The sequence below is a fragment of the Thalassophryne amazonica genome, chromosome 18, assembly GCF_902500255.1.
Source record: "Thalassophryne amazonica chromosome 18, fThaAma1.1, whole genome shotgun sequence".
NCBI classification, from domain to species: Eukaryota; Metazoa; Chordata; class Actinopteri; order Batrachoidiformes; family Batrachoididae; genus Thalassophryne; species Thalassophryne amazonica.
Genome location: NC_047120.1, coordinates 39,988,703 through 40,011,659, shown reverse-complemented (window position 1 = coordinate 40,011,659; position 22,957 = coordinate 39,988,703). Strand labels below are relative to the sequence as shown.

At 40.2% G+C, this 22,957-nt stretch overlaps 1 protein-coding gene across 2 annotated transcripts in view; it reads right to left on the bottom strand.

Annotated features, from left to right (window-relative positions):
• Window positions 1–22,957, bottom strand: part of sema4gb (sema domain, immunoglobulin domain (Ig), transmembrane domain (TM) and short cytoplasmic domain, (semaphorin) 4Gb) — a 79,125-nt gene extending 56,168 nt beyond the window's left edge. The window contains exons 1-2 of one of the 2 annotated variants that reach the window (XM_034194321.1): window positions 22,868–22,957; window positions 13,192–13,413 (exon numbers count right to left, since the gene is read on the bottom strand). In XM_034194321.1, coding sequence (XP_034050212.1) covers window positions 13,192–13,321 — 130 coding nt within the window. In that variant the 5' untranslated portion in view covers window positions 13,322–13,413; window positions 22,868–22,957. Of the gene's footprint in view, window positions 1–13,191; window positions 13,414–20,486; window positions 20,539–22,867 lie in introns of those variants that run through there. The other variant, XM_034194322.1, reaches the window with a different exon arrangement.

Genomic DNA, 22,957 nt, shown 5'->3' with positions numbered 1-22,957 from the left:
CTGAGAGAATGAAGAACATCAGTGTTGTGAGATCAGTGAGTAATTGTCATCTGCAATTACCAATTTCTGTTCTAGTTGCAAAGTAGGGGCAATTCGCCCCAAATGTTTAAAATTTTAGCCAAAGTTTGTATGTAATTGTAATTCTTACTATTATCTACCATTTTATATCCAATTAAATATGATTGTAACCAATTATTGCAGATTATACTCAATTTATTTACGATTCCATTTATGGTGTGTATGTGTAAAATGCTATTTTCTTGTTGTTGTTGTTTTACCCACACTTTTCCAAAAACTTAAAATTTCTCTCTTAAAATGCCAAAACTGTCTTCTGTTGAAGAGTTCAACGTGCTTTTCATGAGTTTCATGTTGCAGAAGAGGATCAAAAGGAGACTTCTGAGAGGAGGAGGTCCAGATTACTGCATATGATACCTGATTGTCCACTTTCACCTACTTTTACACAAGATTACCCTGGATCTGCACTAGAAACATCACTCTCTCCTCTCACCAAGCTAATAATGATGGCAACTCACACTTGAATTAAAGTGACCTTTGGCGGCCAACGACTCTTAATGCCTTTTTCGGTTACACTGTGACATCAGTGACCCAACAGAGGATAAATATTTGATTCCCTTGCTACTGTAACAAAACTGGTTTTAAGCTTTTCTGGATGACGCGTGAAACATTTTCAAGGACCAAAGGACTCATCTGACTTAAATACCATGTCCTGGATCACCGAGAATCTCCAGACATACACCCACATTATTCTCCTTCAAGTTTAGAACTGAGCACCAATTTGCAATGGACAACCCCTCAACATTGTACTAGTCACCACCTTAGTCACTGGAGAGCATTAAGGGTGACTTTGTTTCTAGGGACTGATCCAAACGGTTTCCCCTATCCACATTGTAATGTGTGTTGTCCTCTCATGGAAAGAGCTTATGGAGCCATGAGGTTGTTGGACAAAGTTATTTAACAATTGGAGAAGAACCAGGGTCCAAGTCTTGAAGAAGGTCCAAGTCTTGAAGATCGTTAGCACTTCCTGTCTTTACTGTATGGGTGTGAAAACTGGATGCAACCCAGTGACCTAAGGTCCTTGGGTATTTCTGGAATGACTTTGTATGAAATGAGCTGATACTTAGGGAGACTCAGATGAGGAGCATCACTTCCATGGTGAGGGACCATCAGCTATGGCATTTTAGCCTTGTGTTGCATTTCTCTGGGAATGATCCATCACACAGGTATCTCATTTTTGGGAACATCAATAGCAGAAGAAGGGACCCCCACATTTTGCTGGTTGCAACAGGTAGACTGTTACTTTGGAGAGAATGGAGTTGAATTAGATCTCTGTCTGGCTAGTTGCCATCCAGGACGGTTACATGATGTGGTGGATGCATCCAAGCATGACACCACCATATGCTCCCAGACTCGACCTGACCTTCAGTGGAAAGCAGCAGCAGAACTACTCTCACAGAGGTGCTGAAACAGATCTTTTCCAGTGTCAAGCTCTGAGATAGTATTTATGGTAGCTGCAGTGCCAGTCCCATCAGCATATGCTAAAAAGATGGATGGAGGACCACCTACAGTCCCCGATGCAGTTTGACATAATGCTCAGGACACGTAACAACTTACACTGCATTAATATTTCAAAGCAGTATTACTTCAGGTCTGGTTAGCCAAGGCAGAAAAGCACCACAATCAGCTCCACATGAGTGCACGGTTGATTTCAACACACAGTCAGGCATTAATCTCCCCACTGGGACTGGAAAACAAACTCTGATCTACAATCCAAGAGACAAACACTTAAATTGTCCTATACGTCGTACATCATTGAGGAGCTTTTTACAAATGAATAATCCTATATAAGGACCAAAGCTCACAGCTGGAACTTGCTGTTGATGAGATGATTCAATCTTACACAGTCATGTCTGGTAGTGAAGAGAAACCTAATGGTTGCACCTTTTTATAAATCTGTTTGTTTGTTCTAACCTTACAGGACATTATCTTGTGTCATTCTTCCGACACAGTCTGTCCTCCTACTCATGGAGATCCATCTGTAAAGCATACTGTAAATTAACAAGCGTCTTCCTCACCCCAGCTGTGCAGCACATTATAAATCCACCCACAGCTTCCCACAGCGGTGCAGTTGTGGCAGCTACACCCACACACTTGCAGCAACATCCATCCTTTTTCCCTTCTGCAGAGCTGTACAGTCCGGACAAGTCGACGTAGGAGTGCTGATTCTCCATTCCCCCACCTCCACGAGTGACATGTGCCTCCACGGGGGAAACTGACAGTGCGATGCATGTGTGCTGATTTGTTTTACATGTGACTAAACACATGCACAAATAGCGCTCACGTGTGCAGATAAAATTCCCTCACATCCCATGATGATTATAATTTAGGTCAAGGACGATCAGGATAAAGAGAAGGAAAGAAAGATCTGCGATGAGTGAGCGTGTGGCTGCAAACAAAACGAAAACTGCCCACAGTAAGCAGAGGGTGTATATGATTTATAATCTAAGACAGCGTGAGCATTGAGATGTAAAAATAAACAGCCAGAGGAATGAAAAGTCGCAGAAGATTTCAAAGGAGACTGAGTTGTCTCTTTGATGCGCTTACGAATGTGCTTCATGAGGTTTAATGAGGTATATCTGATGATGTTTTCAGACTTAATTAAGTGCGGCCTATTCATTTGGCTGATAAATAACTGATATCAGTCCCATTAACTTCCACTGTCATTAAACAGTCCTATAAGTGCTATAAATGTTCTTTTTTTTTTATTGCTGCAGCACTCACACGGAACATTTGATTGGGCTGAAAGTAAAGCACCTCAGATGGGAACCTACAGGGATTTGGAATGGGACTGCCGGTGACAGTGGCTGCTCCAAAGATTTTATTTCTCAGTGCGAGTAGATGGAAGCAAGGTGAATTAGTGGGTAAAGCACTGATAATCTATAATAAAGCAAAAGTGCATTTACTATCATCAAAAAATGACTCACTGAATAGTGAAAATTACTAAATACAAGTAACCTTCTGCAACCCTAGATCTGGATTGACTTGTGAAACTGCTAAAATGTTGCTCTAATGTCCCACCCCAACCTAAGTTGGTCAACAAGGAAATTACACTGTACCAAAGGAAATGATAAGCAAAAAAAATATATATCCTGCATTATGTGAGTGGTGCAGTCCATAAACAGTAACTCATGAGTAGGGATGGGTATCGAGAACCGGTTCCTTTCGGGTATTGTTAAGAAATGGTTCGATCCACTGACATCAATAACCTTTTTACTTAACGATTCCCTTATCGGTCCTTCAGAGCGTCCGTTGTTTTGGGGGGTGTTTGTCAGGAAAATTAGGACTTCTCTACATTGATTACAGACCCTGCAGCGGGTCTGTAATCAACTTTTCTGCAGCGTGGCTTTGCTTTGAACCTTGAATCAATTGAAGCAGTGATTCGCAGATCAAAGCAGTGCTTCGATCATTGCTTCGCTGATTAATTTTTTCTTTCGCTTTCCCCCGCTAAAACCCCAAAGAGCATATGGCTGAGTATTATTTACCTTTTTATGTTAAACCGACCTGTTATGGTCTTCTACAACAGTTGATAGATGTATTTTATAACTTAAAAACAGGACCGATGCTAACACGTTAGCATGTCTATGGCATTTTCAATGTTAAGTTAGCATTAAGCAGTTGCAGCTGTCAAGCGTTTGTTGTAAGAGTCAAATGTATTACAAATTGTAATATTTTTTAAATTTATTTTTGTTTATATATTAATAATAATAGCAAGCACAACAATAATAGTAATAACTAATCTAATGGTTATATACAATTTTAGAGAAAGAGACAAAAAGAACCTGAATAAAAACACAACTCAACAAAAATATAAACGCAACACTTTTGGTTTTGCTCCCATTTTGTATGTGATGAACTCAAAGATCTAAAACTTTTTCCACATACACAATATCACCATTTCCCTCAAATATTGTTCACAAACCAGTCTAAATCTGTGATAGTGAGCACTTCTCCTTTGCTGAGATAATCCATCCCACCTCACAGGTGTACCATATCAAGATGCTGATTAGACACCATGATTAGTGCACAGGTGTGCCTTAGACTACCCACAATAAAAGGCCACTCTGAAAGGTGCAGTTTTATCACACAGCACAATGCCACAGATGTCGCAAGATTTGAGGGAGTGTGCAATTGGCATGCTGACAGCAGGAATGTCAACCAGAGCTGTTGCTCATGTATTGAATGTTCATTTCTCTACCATAAGCTGTCTCCAAAGGTGTTTCAGAGAATTTGGCAGTACATCCAACCAGCCTCACAACCGCAGACCACGTGTAACCACACCAGCCCAGGACCTCCACATCCAGCATGTTCACCTCCAAGATCGTCTGAGACCAGCCACTCAGACAGCTGCTGGAACAATCGGTTTGCATAACCAAAGAATTTCTGCACAAACTGTCAGAAACCGTCTCAGGGAAGCTCATCTGCATGCTCGTCGTCCTCATCGGGGTCTCGACCTGACTCCAGTTCGTCGTGGCAACTTCACACAGCCATTGAAGAGGAGTGGACCAACATTCCACAGGCCACAATTGACAACCTGATCAACTCTATGCGAAGGAGATGTGTTGCACTGCATGAGGCAAATGGTGGTCACACCAGATACTGACTGGTATCCCCCCCCCCCCCCAATAAAACAAAACTGCACCTTTCAGAGTGGCCTTTTATTGTGGGCAGTCTAAGGCACACCTGTGCACTAATCATGGTGTCTAATCAGCATCTTGATATGGCACACCTGTGAGGTGGGATGGATTATCTCAGCAAAGGAGAAGTGCTCACTATCACAGATTTAGACTGGTTTGTGAACAATATTTGAGGGAAATGGTGATATTGTGTATGTGGAAAAAGTTTTAGATCTTTGAGTTCATCTCATACAAAATGGGAGCAAAACCAAAAGTGTTGCGTTTATATTTTTGTTGAGTATACATACAGAAATAAATAAGTGTTTCCTGTGAACACCTAGTGACTCTTACACCTCCATTTCATCCCTGTCTTATTTAAGTTTAATGACAGTTTGTTTCGGTCAAACCATATTTTCAATGTGTTAATTTCTTCAGTGATTTCCTCCAGAACTATCTGCCAAGCTAGAAAACTGCTGCATCCTAGTAAGAGCAGAATACTACTGGAATGAATTTGAATAAGGAAAGTTGTTTTTCTTTTCTCACCTAAATGGATGCTGCACTCACTGCAGTTTATTGTCTGGAATAGTCCCACATTGCATTTCAGAGCTTCTAGAATTCAGACATTTTTGTGCGGGTGGTGTTGGGGGGTAATTTTGGGTTTCAGCTCTTTTTGTTTTTCACCACTTTCATCCCTGAATATGTGAAATCGTGAGTCACTTTTGTGCAGATTAAAGTTACTAACTGGGACTCCTGTCTTGTTGCCCGAAAGAAACGAGAATCGTCCTCCATTCTGTTCACACAGCTCCAAACACTGCGCGGCTCTCTGCCGAGTCAAGTTAGAATGATAGAATCCAGTCGGAATTAATAACTTCAAAGCGAAACACCGTTTTATTTTTATTTATGTCCAGAGATCAAGGATACAGTGACCAATTTCATATTTATTTACTTTAAGACAATGAAATACATAGAAAACCTGTAAAGCCTACTTTTAGTACAAAATTCACGAGGTATCGATAAGGGAATCGATAAGGAATAGGATCAATAAGCAGAATCGATAATGGCATCGATATTGATAAAATCTTATCAATACCCATCCCTACTCATGAGTGCTATGGAAACAGGGGGCACTAGAGCACCAGATCAGTCAGAGAATGTTGGCACTGGTGAGAAAGGTCAGGTCTAAGAGCACGCACTGATGTCGTGTGTTGGCCCATCCACAATATCACAGGACTGCCTCGATTCTAGGATGGCAACTATCCAAGCAAACAACTGGTCAGAAACTGAGGCTAAATACAGGATTTTAAATAGCGATTTTTTTTTATTTTTTATCTGTGGTTATGGTGGAGCTACTGAATTTCTTTTCTTTTCAGGTTGGGAGGGGGTGATGAGACCCCCTTCTAAGGCTACCAAGAGGTTGTTGAAGATGTTTGTTGGAAGCTGGAGGTCAGTTAGTTGTTGAGTTATTGTTGACAGAGCTTTTGGAATTTCTTTGTTCTCAAGTTTTAACCTTGTCCTCAAAGAATAAGGTACACATTATTAAAAATAAAGTCATAAATGTTGTTTTGTTGGATGTGTTTTGTTTTTGTCATGACCAGCCCTGTTCCAGGCCTTGATCCCTTTTTTGCCCTTTTCTTTGCGGCATCTTCTGTTCCCGCTTTGATTTATTAGTGGTTTATTTTCATCATGTGTTTCTGCTATGTTCTATTTTGCTTAGTCACTTTGTTTCTTTGCTGCTTTTATACTTTAGCCATTGTCCAGTTTTGTTCTTGTTTTGTTCAGCCAGTTTGTGGTTCCATTGTTTACCATTTGTTTATTTTGTCCTTCTTATTTGTTATATTATCTGTTGTGCTTTGGTGTCAGTTTTCATTAGTCTGTTTTATTTTTGGTTTGTTTTACCACTCTGTTTTCTTAGTCAGTCCAGCTTAGTTTTATCTTTGTCTTCTTTCAGTTTTCATGTTCATGCCTGGTTTGTCATTGTATTGTATTCTGCCCAATGATTCCCATTGTAGCTCGGTTCTGCTTTTGCCATTTGTTTCCACTCCGCACTTCTCGTCTCATGCCCAGTTATTTATGTTACTTCACTTCACTACACCTGCCCCATGTCTTTGTCTTCCATCATGAGCCCTAATGCGCTGTTAGCTTGGCATCAGAATTTTGGCTCTCTGTTGGGACTGTTTACACAGAGACTGCTACCTGCTGCTTTGGACTTGAATTAACAGTCTTTTTCAAGACTTTTTTTTTTTTTTTTTTTTTTACTTTTTTACTGTGCTCCAACGCCTAAGGAAGACCTCTAATGGTCGAAACATCGCGACGGAGCACTTTTATCAGCTAACTTTCATCAGCGTTGGCAAGCTAACTAGCTTGCTAACGCTTTCGTTTTTATTTTTTTTATTTTTTTTATTTTTTTTTTCTCTTTTAGCACTGTTGTCGTGCGTTATCTGTGCTGCTCCACAGCGTGTTTAGTTGATTTTTATTTTATTTTAGCACCGTTGTCGTGCGTTCGCTGTTGTCGTGCGTTGCCTGTGCTGCTTCATGGCCTGTTTGGTGCCTTGATTGGGGCACTCCTTCTGCTGAATCACCTTTAAATTATTTACACATTATTCACTTTGTGTGTTTCTGGGAATCCGCTAGGTTGCGTAGCTACTAGCTCTTAGCCGATTTAGCATGGCGGCTTCTCCTGTCTCTCCCGTACTTTTCTGCTCTGGGTGTGAAATGTTTAGTTATTCCTCGGCCTCCTTTAGCAGTAACGGTACTTGTAATAAGTGCAGCTTATTCGTAGCTTTGGAGGCCAGGCTGGGCGAATTGGAGGCTCGGCTCCGCACCGTGGAAAATTCTACAGCTAGCCAGGCCCCTGTAGTCGGTGCGGACCAAGGTAGCTTAGCCGCCGTTAGTTCCCCCCTGGCAGATCCCGGGCAGTCGGGAAAGCAGGCTGACTGGGTGACTGTGAGGAGGAAGCGTAGCCCTAAACAGAAGCCCTGTGTACACCGTCAACCCGTTCACATCTCTAACCGTTTTTCCCCACTCGACGATACACTCGCCGAGGATCAAACTCTGCTTATTGGCGACTCTGTTTTGAGAAATGTGAAGTTAGCGACACCAGCAACCATTGTCAATTGTCTTCCGGGGGCCAGAGCAGGCGACATCGAAGGACATTTGAAATTGCTGGCTAAGGCTAAGCGTAAATTTGGTAAGATTGTAATTCACGTCGGCAGTAATGACACTCGGTTACGCCAATCGGAGGTCACTAAAATTAACATTAAATCGGTGTGTAACTTTGCAAAAACAATGTCGGACTCTGTTGTTTTCTCTGGGCCCCTCCCCAATCAGACCGGGAGTGACATGTTTAGCCGCATGTTCTCCTTGAATTGCTGGCTGTCTGAGTGGTGTCCAAAAAATGAGGTGGGCTTCATTGATAATTGGCAAAGCTTCTGGGGAAAACCTGGTCTTGTTAGGAGAGACGGCATCCATCCCACTTTAGATGGAGCAGCTCTCATTTCTAGAAATCTGGCCAATTTTCTTGGATCCTCCAAACTGTGACTGTCCAGCGTTGGGACCAGGAGGCAGAGCTGTGGTCTTATACACCTCTCTGCAGCTTCTCTCCCCCTGCCATCCCCTCGTTGCCCCATCCCCGTAGAGACGGTGCCTGCTCCCAGACCACCAATAACCAGCAAAAATCTATTTAAGCATAAAAATTCAAAAAGAAAAAATAATATAGCACCTTCAATTGCACCACAGACTAAAACAGTTAAATGTGGTCTATTAAACATTAGGTCTCTCTCTTCTAAGTCCCTGTTGGTAAATGATATAATAATTGATCAACGTATTGATTTATTCTGCCTAACAGAAACTTGGTTACAGCAGGATGAATATGTTAGTTTAAATGAGTCAACACCCCCGAGTCACTAACTGTCAGAATGCTCGCAGCACGGGCCGTGGCGGAGGATTAGCAGCAATCTTCCATTCCAGCTTATTAATTAATCAAAAACCTAGACAGAGCTTTAATTCATTTGAAAGCTTGTCTCTTAGTCTTGTCCATCCAAATTGGAAGTCCCAAAAACCAGTTTTATTTGTTATTATCTATCGTCCACCTGGTCGTTACTGTGAGTTTCTCTGTGAATTTTCAGACCTTTTGTCTGACTTAGTGCTTAGCTCAGATAAGATAATTATAGTGGGCGATTTTAATATCCACACAGATGCTGAGAATGACAGCCTCAACACTGCATTTAATCTATTATTAGACTCTATCGGCTTTGCTCAAAAAGTAAATGAGTCCACCCACCACTTTAATCATATCTTAGATCTTGTTCTGACTTATGGTATGGAAATAGAAGACTTAACAGTATTCCCTGAAAACTCCCTTCTGTCTGATCATTTTTTAATAACATTTACATTTACCCTGATGGACTACCCTGCAGTGGGGAATAAGTTTCATTACACTAGAAGTCTTTCAGAAAGCGCTGTAACTAGGTTTAAGGATATGATTCCTTCGTTATGTTCTCTAATGTCATATACCAACACAGAGCAGAGTAGCTACCTAAACTCTGTAAGGGAGTTAGAGTATCTCGTCAATAGTTTTACATCCTCTTTGAAGACAACTTTGGATGCTGTAGCTCCTCTGAAAAAGAGAGCTTTAAATCAGAAGTGTCTGACTCCGTGGTATAACTCACAAACTCGTAGCTTAAAGCAGATAACCCGTAAGTTGGAGAGGAAATGGCGTCTCACTAATTTAGAAGATCTTCACTTAGCCTGGAAAAAGAGTTTGTTGCTCTATAAAAAAGCCCTCCGTAAAGCTAGGACATCTTTCTACTCATCACTAATTGAAGAAAATAAGAATAACCTCAGGTTTCTTTTCAGCACTGTAGCTAGGCTGACAAAGAGTCAGAGCTCTATTGAGCTGAGTATTCCATTAACTTTAACTAGTAATGACTTCATGACTTTCTTTGCTAACAAAATTTTGACTATTAGAGAAAAAATTACTCATAACCATCCCAAAGATGTATCGTTATCTTTGGCTGCTTTCAGTGATGCCGGTATTTGGTTGGACTCTTTCTCTCCGGTTGTTCTGTCTGAGTTATTTTCATTGGTTGCTTCGTCCAAACCATCGGCATGTTTATTGGACCCCATTCCTGCCAGGCTGCTCAAGGAAGTCCTACCATTATTTAATGCTTCAATCTTAAATATGATCAATCTATCTTTGTTAGTTGGTTATGTACCACAGGCCTTTAAGGTGGCAGTAATTAAACCATTACTTAAAAAGCCATCACTTGACCCAGCTATCTTAGCTAATTATAGGCCAATTTCCAACCTTCCTTTTCTCTCAAAGATTCTTGAGAGGGTAGTTGTAAAACAGCTAACTGATCACCTGCAGAGGAATGGTCTATTTGAAGAGTTTCAGTCAGGTTTTAGAATTCATCATAGTACAGAAACAGCATTAGTGAAGGTTACAAATTATCTTCTTATGGCTTCGGACAGTGGACTTATCTCTGTGCTTGTTCTGTTGGACCTCAGTGCTGCTTTTGATACTGTTGACCATAAAATTTTATTACAGAGATTAGAGCATGTCATAGGTATTAAAGGCACTGCGCTGCGGTGGTTTGAATCATATTTGTCTAATAGATTACAGTTTGTTCATGTAAATGGGGAATCTTCTTCACAGACTAAAGTTAATTATGGAGTTCCACAAGGTTCTGTGCTAGGACCAATTTTATTCACTTTATACATGCTTCCCTTAGGCAGTATTATTAGACGTATTGCTTAAATTTTCATTGTTACGCAGATGATACCCAGCTTTATCTATCCATGAAGCCAGAGGATACACACCAATTAGCTAAACTGCAGGATTGTCTTACAGACATAAAGACATGGATGACCTCTAATTTCCTGCTTTTAAACTCAGATAAAACTGAAGTTATTGTACTTGGCCCCACAAATCTTAGAAGCATGGTGTCTAACCAGATCGTTACTCTGGATGGCATTTCCCTGATCTCTAGTAATACTGTGAGAAATCTTGGAGTCATTTTTGATCAGGATATGTCATTCAAAGCGCATATTAAACAAATATGTAGGACTGCCTTTTTGCATTTACGCAATATCTCTAAAATCAGAAAGGTCTTGTCTCAGAGTGATGCTGAAAAACTAATTCATGCATTTATTTCCTCTAGGCTGGACTATTGTAATTCATTATTATCAGGTTGTCCTAAAAGTTCCCTAAAAAGCCTTCAGTTGGTTCAGAATGCTGCAGCTAGAGTACTGACGGGGACTAGCAGGAGAGAGTATATCTCACCCGTGTTGGCCTCTCTTCATTGGCTTCCTGTTAATTCTAGAATAGAATTTAAAATTCTTCTTCTTACTTATAAGGTTTGAATAATCAGGTCCCATCTTATCTTAGGGACCTCGTAGTACCATATTACCCCATTAGAGCGCTTCGCTCTCAGACTGCGGGCTTACTTGTAGTTCCTAGGGTTTGTAAGAGTAGAATGGGAGGCAGAGCCTTCAGCTTTCAGGCTCCTCTCCTGTGGAACCAGCTCCCAATTCAGATGAGGGAGACAGATACCCTCTCTACTTTTAAGATTAGGCTTAAAACTTTCCTTTTCGCTAAGGCTTATAGTTAGGGCTGGATCGGGTGACCCTGGACCATCCCTTGGTTATGCTGCTTTAGACGTAGATTGTGGGGGGGTTCCCATGATGCACTGTTTCTTTCTCTTTTTGCTCCGTATGCATCACTCTGCATTTAATCATTAGTGATCGATCTCTGCCCCCCTTCACGGCATGTCTTTTTCCTGGTTTTTTCCCTCAGCCCCAACCAGTCTCAGCAGAAGACTGCCCCTCCCTGAGCCTGGTTCTGCTGGAGGTTTCTTCCTGTTAAAAGGGAGTTTTTCCTTCCCACTGTTGCCAAGTGCTTGCTCATAGGGGGTCGTTTTGACCGTTGGGGTTTTTCATAATTATTGTATGGCCTTGCCTTACAATATGGAGCGCCTTGGGGCAACTGTTTGTTGTGATTTGGCGCTATATAAGAAAAAAGTTGATTGATTGATTGATTGATTGTTTATGTCTGCTTTGTGTTTCCATTCACTCACACTCTTGCCGCCAACTAATGTGTCTTTGTCTGTTACATCACTCCACTCTGTGTTCCCCTTCCTTCACTATCTTGCACAGTGCTTACTCTTTGTCCACTAGCCACACCCCCTTTCTAGAATCTTCCCTCCACACATGCACCTTGTTACCCAATCAGTCTATACATGCACTTCGTTTACTCCACCTGTTATTTAAGCCTCCACAAACTCACAGCTCACTGCCAGATTGTTGTCTTAGCACACTTTCCAGCGCCCATTACAGTCCTGTTTTTTGTCTTGCCGTGTTTTGGAACCTTGCTCTGTTACCTTGACCATGCCTTTTGCCTTATTCCGGATGTCTGGTATTGCTCGTGCCTCTGAACCCTGCTCGTTTGTGACTATGTCTCAGCCTGATCCTGTTTGTATCTCTGCCACGCTGACTGACCACATGTGTACTGAACCTTTGCCTGAAATAAAGACCACGTTTTCTCTTACACCTGTCAAGTCTGGGAGTCTGTATTGCGGGTCCAACCTCTCCTGGTGACGGGCTCCCGCCCGTCCTGACAGTTTTGCTACTCTGGTTCAGTTGTGGACTCCTACAAATTCTTTACCCTTCTTGAAGCACAAGGTGAAGGTCAGTGTTAAAGGTAAAACAATCATCAACCCAAGTTGTACCACACTGGTTGTAACTTAAAAATGATAAATAATAACGATAACACCAAAAATAAAATATTACAATCTCCTCCTAATGCCTCTACCAATGAGGTGTTGATCATTTTCTGGCTACTTTAACTCATGTCTGATTCAAACGGTGGCCAAAAGCACAGTGAGGAGAAGCTTCTCCTGGATACTGGCTGTGATTGGGTTCATGCACAGTGATCCACTCTGGGTACAACACTCGGTTATGACACCCAAGAATTCAACCGGCCCTGTTCACTTCACACTTCCTCTAATAAAACTGATCCACTAAGGGCTGAAGACGAGTGGAGAGGGGCGGAGAGCACTTCTGTCCGACCGGCCGGTGTTGAAGCTTCCTTGTCGCAGTGCCGCAGTGATGGAGAGCAAGAGGAGAGGGAGAGAAAGGTGAACGGTTGTTAAGAAGGGGGCACACTGGGATAAGGCAGTGGTGCTTGTTTGCAGCTTATTCAGCAGTATTTTTTATTTTATTTTATTTTGGGGAGTGGTGGTGCGGGCAGGTTTTGTCTATTTTTTCATTAAAAAGCGTTTGCTGAGCCGTGTGATCTAGGACGAGGCTTGAGAGAGACGACTAATAACTCTGAGGATGAAGGAGCTGTCTTCAGGGCCAACTTCAGAACTGTGTCACTTTTTATTTATTTATTTATTTATTTTTAAGGGGAGGGCAGAGAGGAGCTGGAGCAGCAGCGCTGTCAAATAGGGCAGTGAGGTGTATGTGTGCATGCACGGCGGCACAAGGCGTTGTGTCTCACCTTTGGAAAAGACTGTGGTTCTGGGGGTAACGTCCAGGTCCAAGGACGGGCTGAAGGGGAAGGCCCAAAGCTGGGAGAGCCTGGTGACAAGCAGCAGCAGCACACACTGGCCCGATGTCTGGTTTTTCATGTTTATTAAGTAGACCTGGGTCTAAGAATACCCTCTTTTTCACTCAGCTTTGCTTCTTGATCGATTATCCTCCAATAGGAAACACTTTCAGCCTGTCGAAGAAAAGTATGTTCAAAAAAAAAGTGCAGCATAGCCTGAAATGGAGTTTGAAGAATAAAATTAAAATGAAAACCTTTTATTATCTCATGTACAGGGGAAATCAGGAACAGTTGTAACACTGGCCCCTTGGCCCTGCGATAGACTGGTTGCCTGTCCAGTGTGTACCTCCACCTTTTCAGTATTGTCCACTGGGATAGGCTTCAGCCGCAGTACTGTTTGTTGTAAAGTGTGGCCTTCACTCTATATTATAATAGCCAAGTGGCCTCCTGTGCATGCGTGCGTGCAGCTTAGATCATTCCGAAACCAGGGCGTTTAGTATGCTTATGTATCTTTGGTCAAAGATTTTTGGAGACATTAGCAATTTTAGCTAACCAGTAATCAATGGATGTTGTGCTGCAATGCACCATGGGAGTTCAGAGTTAGGGGGATTTAAGTGTTATTGTGGCTCATGTTAGTTTAACAGTGCTGTTATTGTTTTTGTAGTTCAATTGGTTTAGTCAGTTTAGTTAAGTCCCATGTAGCCGTTACCATGAGTGAAATGTATACTGCGTTTGATGTCTTTCACCACCAACTCTGTTTCTTCATGTCCAAAATTAGAAGCACCTGCTTGCAGCAGAATACGGAAAAGACAAAAAGTGTGTGTGTGTGTGTAAAACTTTGATCACGAAGAAACTGCAGACAGCTGACATTTACCATTTGGTATGCTTATGTACGAGATGAACACCGCCAAAACGGAATGTTGATAGAACTAATATTTATGGAGAAGCTACAGATATTAGCTAACAACACTGAACAATGGATGTTACAAACTACATTCTGGACTCGCACACTCACACACCATTCCAGTAGGGGGTAGTGAATCATCTTTATATTAAAAGTGTGTGTGAATTTTATTTAGTAAGTTCAATGTAAGTACATAATATAATTATAAATATGATAAAAATACATGGATGACACAAGAAAGTGAAAACACTTGTTTCCATTTTGGTCCATTTAAAAATTAAATGATAAAATAAAAGTAACGACAGTGTGTATATGATAACAACAACCTAAACAATTTATAAATACATAAAGACAGTAAATCAACATTTAAAAAATCCACAATTAACAGGAAATAAAAGGGTTGAGTTCCTCTTCTAAAAATTGTTGATGTCTAGCATTCTAAAAACATTCTGGACTTGCACACCATTCCAACTCATAGCTTAATTTATTACCACCCTTGAAAAATGTCAGCTACCTATTATAAAAACTACCAAATCTAGAGCCCGTGGATCCCCACGGACAAGATTTCATAGACATTTGATTGCTTTGCCTCTGACAGTACAGTTGCTACATAACCCCCATCCCACTCTGCTTCAATATACTCAAGACCATAAGTATTCGGACATTGCCTTATTCCATTTTGCTTATTAGGTAGGTGTGTGTGTGTGTGTGTGTGTGTGTGTGTGTGTTAGGCAGATACACATACATGCAAACGCACATATGACTTTTATACAAACAATTCATTGACTTTGTGATACATCGTGGAAGCTTCAGCCCAAGATTTATTGCAATTACAGAAATTTGTGTTCCATCTGACCTGAGTCAGAAATTTAATTTATGATATGCGTCAAAACTTTATGATTGCAAAAAATTTATTAAAAGCAGAAGATGCTGTTTATTGCTAAACAATTACAAGACAGATTTTTTTTTTTCTCCATTTTCCAGGAAAAAACTTTTCAGAATCATTTTGGAACACGCAGCTCATAATTGGTTGTGTGCACACAAGAGCAGTATGACACATAATCTCAAGATTAGGCTCTATGCCATTGCCAGAATCTCCGCCTGGCTGCTTGTTCTTCAGCTGTGTCACTGATCAAAGGGTCAACACTGTGAATCCCTCTCTGCCTCGCAGTGACACTGGACAGCTCTCTGTGTACTCTCCATGGCTGTTGCTAATCACTCGCTGCATGAGCCACAATGAGTCAAATGACCTCTGTGTAAGCACTTTCAGACCAGCCCATCAAATAAAGTGAAGGACAAGAAAGGAGAGTGACAGCTGTGGTGCATAGATCCCTGCAGTTTGGGTTGAGGATATTTTGGTCAAAATATGATTTTCAGTTGCGTTTATGATTAAATATTGTGGCGTTTGTTGTTTAACATCCTCAAAGTGTCACAGTTCTATTATTATGTATGTAGGAACTCAAAATTTACATTTGAAAAGGCTTGTTTGAGACATCTATGACAGAAACCCGTATCTGGACTCCCGCTGGCTGTGTTAGACACACCCACTGAGCAGATCTGTGCTCTTTGTGACACATCCACATGAGCTATGGGAGGGAACACTCATGTCACATGACCGGAAAAAGCAACCAAAAGTATAAACAAAGAAACTCCTCAAAATCTACAAAGCGGTCCATATGTATTTGGACAGTGACCCAATTCTTGTAATTGTGTTTCTGGGCACCACCACAGTGGAGGGGGGCTGTCCTGCAGACTTTCACATTTAATTCAAGGGGTTTAACAAAAAATTTTGTATTACCTTTTTAGGAAGCCATTTGTATACAGAGCTCTACATTTTCACAGCCAAAAAAATAATTGGACAAACTAAATATACAGACTATCTTTAAATTGAAATCAATACTTTTACAGCCAGTTTTCTTCAGATAAGTCAACTTGAACATGTCTTCGGTGTCATTTACACAGCCCAGTCTCACGTGTGTTTTTTGTTTGTTTGTTTGTTTGCTTTTTTTTGTTTTTTTGTGCTCCCATGATGAAATGAGTCAAATTTTCGTCATGATTTTTTTTAAACTCACTATTCCTAACCCTACTCCTACCCCCAACCCTAACCTTAACGATAACCTAATCTTACTCTTTACCCCCACCCTAACTATAACCACCCCGCCCCCCCCACCCCCGCTTCACTTTTAATTTCATGCTGCCATCACTGAACGAATTAGAATTAATTCGTGCTGCCTTGACGAAAATAAGGCGCTTTTCATCACAATGTCACGAGCCAATAGATTAGTATATATTTCGTGCTGCTGAATCACAACTTGCCGTGAAACTGGGTTGCATTTACAATAATCATTAAGAAATACAAACAGCAACCTGTCCAAAGTAAGCAGTTGTCAAAAAGAATTAAGTGATTGTGCAAGAAGGAAAATAGTGAGAGAAGACACCCAGACAACTCTGAAGGGGTGATAGGAGGGGTCACCAACCACAGGTGTTGTTCCCCAGCGCTTGATTGGCTGAAGTCCACCTGACATGCCTAATTGGCAGAGGATGCAGTAGGGAGAGCTGGAAAACATGCGGCACAGGTGATCTTTGGGGGCAAGGTTGCGACCCATGAGATAAGCATCTTTGGATGGATGGGGAGGTGATGGTGTAGTGGTTAAAGCATTGGGTTTGAGACCAGAGGATCCTCGGTTCAGATCCCAGCCTGACTGGAAAATCACTACGGGCCCTTGGGCAAGGTCCTTAATCCCTCTAGTTGCTCCCAGTGTGTAGTGAGTACCTTGTATGGCAGCACCCTCACATCAGGTTGAATGTGAGGGATTATTTGTAAAGTGCTTTGAGCGTCTGATGCAGATGGAAAAGCATTATATAAGTGCAGTCCATTTACCATTTTGGATGTTATCGATGAAACTGCATCATGCAAGTTTTTGTCTGCTGCATTGCCAATTATAGAGAGCTTTATGGTGGCAGAATAAGTTTGTCAGAAACTGAGATTTGTTCGGTTTTATTTAACATTTGCAGGTAAAGAACTGCTGAAGAAGCATCTTCCTTCACTGGACAACCATTAAAAAACCCCTTAACAAACACTGCCATCAGATAATGTAGAATACAGTGTAATATTATTTTACTTATTTTTGCATAATGCACAGGCAGCCTAAACAAGTGTAAAAGTGCAACATGCACTTCAAACTCATTTTCTTTGGGAGCACCAGCGCTATCATCACCCAAAAAACAGCATGTCAAAAAAAGAAAGTAGGCCTACTGTAGATTAACAAATCAAACTGATCCTTGTGTGTGCCGTTTTATCAACTGCTGCCCTCATGGAACAGACAGTAAACACACACCATTGTCTCCACATCTGCATTTGTGTTACTTGCACTGGAGATGACAACATGTTGCCAGACTGACGAAAGCATGGAAACTCCTGGAGGAAAGGTAAACACATCTGCCCCAGTCATGCCATGCCTGATGTCTCATGCATGATGGGAGAGATCGAAGAAAACAGCAGGATGTGTCTGTAACACCTTTTGCTGTGCATCACTTTCTTCCTGTTTATTGATCTGTAGATGCTTTCAGCACATCTAATGATAACTTTAGGCTTGTTCCTATGATAGGTAGTGTTGCCAGTTTAGTGACTTTCTGATTTTTTTCCCCCGGCAACTAAATTGTATTGTGACTAGCTTGCAACTTGTTACAACTTTTATTTCACACACTGATCGGTTTGTGAAGCTTTAACCAACAAAATTACCACTATATATGTATATATGCACTGCATCCGGAAACTATTACAACCTTATTCCAAAATGGATGAAATTCATTTTTTACCTCTAAATTTTACACTTGATACCCCATAATGACGATGTGAAAAGTTTTGGGGATTTTTTTTTTTTTTTGATTTTTGCTAATTTATTAAAAATAATTTTAAAATAAAATAACATGTACAAAAGTATTCACAGCCTTTGCCATGAAACTCATATTTGAGCTCAGGTGCATCCTGTTTCCATTGATCATCCTTGAGATGTTTCTACAGCTTAACTGGAGTCCATCTGGGGTAAATTCAGTTGACTTGACATGATTTGGAAAGGCACACAACTGTCTACATATAAGGTCTCACAGATGACAGTGCATGTCAGAGCACAAACCAAGGATGAAGTCAAAGGAATTGTCTGTAGATCTACGAGACAGGATTGTCTTGAGGCACAAATCTAGGGAAGAGCACAGAAACATTTGTGCTGCTTTGAAGGTCCCAATGAGCAGAGTGGCCTCCATCATCTGTAAATGGAAGAAGTTCGGATCTACCAGAACTCTTCCTAGAGCTGGATGCCCGTCTAAACTCAGCTATCAGGGGAGAATGGCCTTAGTCAGGGAGGTGACCAAGAACCTGATGGTCACTCTGTCAGAGCTCCAGCATTCCTCTGTGGAGAGGAGAAGAACCTTCCAGAAGAACAACCATCTCTGCAGCATCCACCAATCAGGACTGTATGGTAGAGTGGCCAGACAGAAGCCACTCCTTAGTAAAAGGAACATGGCAGCCTGCGTGGAGTTTGCCAAAAGGCACCTGAAAGACTCTCAGACCATGAGAAACAAAATTCTCTGGTCTGATGAGACAAAGACTGAACTCTTTGGCATGAATGCCAGATGTCATGTTTGGAGGAAACCACTGCACTGTAAATATGTTTCAGGGGTGGTGGCCATGTGGTTAGTGCACTTGGTTTCAGTGCAGAAGGTTCTGGGTTAAACCCTGCCCCTGCCATATTTCTCCATGTAATGTGGAATTCCATCAGGAAGGGTATCCGACATAAAACCTGTGCCAAATCAACATGCAAATTGGATCTGCTGTGACGATCCTGAGTGAAAATAAGGGAGCAGCTAAAGGAACTTACAGTAGTGTTCAGAATAAAAGTAGTGCTATGGAACTAAAAAAATTAATCCAGGCTTTGAGTATATTTCTTACTGTTACATGGGAAACAAGGTACCAGTAGATTGAGTAGATTCTCACAAATCCAAGACCAAGCATTCATGATATGCACACTCTTAAGGCTATGAAATTGGGATATTAGTAAAAAAAAAGGTAGAAAAGGGGGTGTTCACAATAATAGTAGTGTGGCATTCAGTCAGTGAGTTTGTCAATTTTGTGGAACAAACTGGTGTGAATCAGGTATCCCCTATTTAAGGATGAAGCCAGCACCTATTGAACATGTTTTTCTCTTTGAAAGCCTGAGGAAAATGGGACGTTCAAGACATTGTTCAGAAGAACAGCATAGTTTGATTAAAAAGCTGATTGGAGAGGGGAAACTTATACGCAGGTGCAAAAAATTATAGGCTGTTCATCTACAATGATCTCCAATGCTTTAAAATGGACAAAAAAAAACAGAGATGCGTGGAAGAAAATGGAAAACAACCATCAAAACAGATAGAAGAATAACCAGAATGGCAAAGGCTCACCCATTGATCAGCTCCAGGATGATCAAAGACAGTCTGGAGTTACCTGTAAGTGCTGTGACAGTTAGAAGACGCCTGTGTGAAGCTAATTTATTTGCAAGAATTCCCCGCAAAGTCCCTCTGTTAAATAAAAGATGTGCAGAAGAGGTGACAATTTGCCAAATAACACATCAACTAGCCTAAAGAGAAATGGAGGAATATTTTGTGGACTGATGGAGAGTAAAATTGTTCTTTTTGGGTCCAAGGGCCGCAGGACAGTTTGTGAGATGACCCCCAAACTCTGAATTCAAGCCACAGTTCACAGTGAAGACAGTGAAGCATGGGGTGGGAAGCATCATGATATGGGCATGTTTATCCTACTATGGTGTTGGGCCTATATATCGCATACCAGGTATCATGGATCAGTTTGGATATGTCAAAATATTTGAAGAGGTCTCTGTTGCCTTATGCTGAAGAGGACATGCCCTTGGAAATGGGTGTTTCAACAAGACAATGACCCCAAGCACACTAGTAAACGAGCAAAATCTTGGTTCCAAACCAACAAAAATATGCCTTGCAGATGTGAAGAAATCATGAAAACTGTGGTATACAACTAAATACTAGTTTAGTGATTCACAAGATTGCTAAAAAAAAAAAGCAGTTTGAACATAATAGTTTTGAGTTTGTAGCGTCAACAGCAGATGCTCCTAGTATTGTGAACACCCCCTTTTCTACTTTTTTTTACTAATAGCCCAATTGCATAGCCTTAAGAGTGTGCATATCATGAATGCTTGGTCTTGTTGGATTTGTTAGAATCTACTGAATCTACTGGTACCTTGTTTCCCATGTAACAATAAGAAATATACTCAAAACCTGGATTAATCTTTTTAGTCACATAGCACTACTATTATTCTGAACACTACTGTACTTTAATGTGTGTATATATGCCCCTCTTTTTCTTTTTTCTTTCTTTCTTCAACAGTGGGATCCAATTGGAGTTCGCTCACATCTGAACCATAATTAACATTTTATCTGTGAAAAAGAAAGAAGAATAAGTAAGTTTCCTCCGTGAGCCACGTTTACTGTGATGTGGACAAATCTTCCCTGAGAAGCATGAAATTGTCATTGTGTATCAAATAATCTGTGCAACAGTAACACACAGACAAAGGGAAAAATGTCAGCTGAGTCTTTTATTACCTAGATAGAAAATAGCAATGATTTTAACAGTTAATTAATCATTGATTACGTTATTTATAAATAAAAGATTTTATTCTCTGGCTTTCAGCTACTAATTGTGAGGATGATGTGGTTTTATAGCCCTTTAAACTACTAAATATTGATGGCTTTTCAAACAAAGCAAATTGGAGATACATGCACTGCGTGCGCCCACCACACACACACACACACACACATCACCTTGCAGTTCCTGTTGATGTAAATGTGAGACAAACTTGCTGGTTGCCATGACAACTTAATAAATCCTTTTCAATATGTTATGGTCATAGACCATCTCACAATAATAGAGACTGAGCTATTATAACAGATCAGTCATCTACCAGTTATATCTCCAGTTAAGAATTATTCAGTGTTTTTATGTCATTAAAAAAACAAAATCTGGCATCTTTACATAAAAATTTTGAATCTCAGTCAAAAATATCTCAACATGATCGAAATTACATATATAATTGCAATTAATGGATTGTATATATTGTTGTATGCAATACAGTAAGTGAAATAACTTCTTGGTTTCATCCTATAACTTGTTTGAAGCCAAATGGTTGTAAAAGTGATTATTTAAATGTGTTTTATTGAACAAGGTGAGCACTTGTGCAATAAAAAATATTGTGTGGTTTAAGCTTTTGTGGATCTTGTGGAGACCTGCCTTCCATTTCTGATTAAACAGCATAATTTTGAATTGTTTTGTATAAAGAATGCTGAATTGCTGATTTGGGTGTGATATAAAACAGATCATATAAAATAAAGGGAGTGAGTCATTTTTATAGGTTATATATGTTGTATACAAACAAAAGTTGCAAAATGCACAGTTTCACCAGTCAGTTACAGAAGCCTGTCACTCATTTTTAGGGTTGTGTTGGGTGTCTGGTGGCTTCCCTCACTTGGCTCCTTCTTGAACAGTCACTCAGTTTTGGAAACAGATTTACATACAGACCCACAGTGTTTATATTTCTTAATCACTGAAGGAAATGAAGTCAAGACATATTCTGCAATTTGGAATGTTCATGTATCCATCCCCGACTTATCTAATAAATAAATAATTTAAAAAAAAATGTCTGTAAAGTGATGATGTAGTTGTGTTATGCTAACAGAGGCACATACTTGTATGTACCATTGCTTTGGTTTTGATATTTTAGTGCAATTTCTATCATGTTATTGACATTTTTTTCTGCTGTCAGGGTGTAATTTTTGAAATTTTAATGAAAAGGAAATTTAATTACGCTTCCTTTTCTTTAAAAATGTTAATATTTTTAATTTAAAAACATTTGAGTGTGGAAAAGTTCAGTTTTTCCACACCATTTTATATGCCTGTTTATGTGTATTATGTTTGCATTATTAATAGTCTTTTGGCTTAAAACATATGCTTGCTTAATTAGTTCAGCCCAAACTTGTTTTTCATCAAAATCATAAATTACAACATTTTTTACATTGCAAAACAAATTACATAAAAATGTATGCCAGAAAAGTATTGTATGGCAGCTAGAAATAGTTACAGGTACATGATACTTTACATGATTCCTCTCATATTTTTAAAAACTACAACAACACATTAGCCTTTGTAGTGTTGCCTGCATCACAAGTTACAAATTCAACATTTGGGCAAAGTTTTTTCTAATTCTCTGCTAATAGTTTATTAAAATGTGTAAAATAATGCTTTAAAAAAAAAAAAAAAAAAAAGAATGCAGTTTATCTGCTCCTGTACCCACATGAAAGTTGGAAGAGAACATATTTCAGTCATCTGCAGCTCCCAGTTTAATGAAGCTGGCAGAGTAATTTATTACATGACTGAGGTCAAATTAATATGAAGGACCCATTTCCACTTTTAGAACTTTTGATGAACGACTTTAATGAACTTATGGTCTTCCTCTGATGTGGATTTGAACCACTCCTGACCTCTTTAAGCTGTTTTTGTCCTTAAGATTCACAGCATGACACCTGTACTGTGTGTGAACTGCAGCACGGAGCACAATCACCTTCACCTGACATGAAAATAAAGAAAATATGCAGGAATGGGGAAAGTGGGAAATAGTTCAAACTATTAAAGTGAAAGAGATGCAGAAGAAAAGGACTCACCTGATGTGATGGAGCCCATAAAAATCCAGCGACTCGTTCTCTGCACACTGTGAACACTGAAGCTCCTCTGAATGCTGCTGCAGTGACACA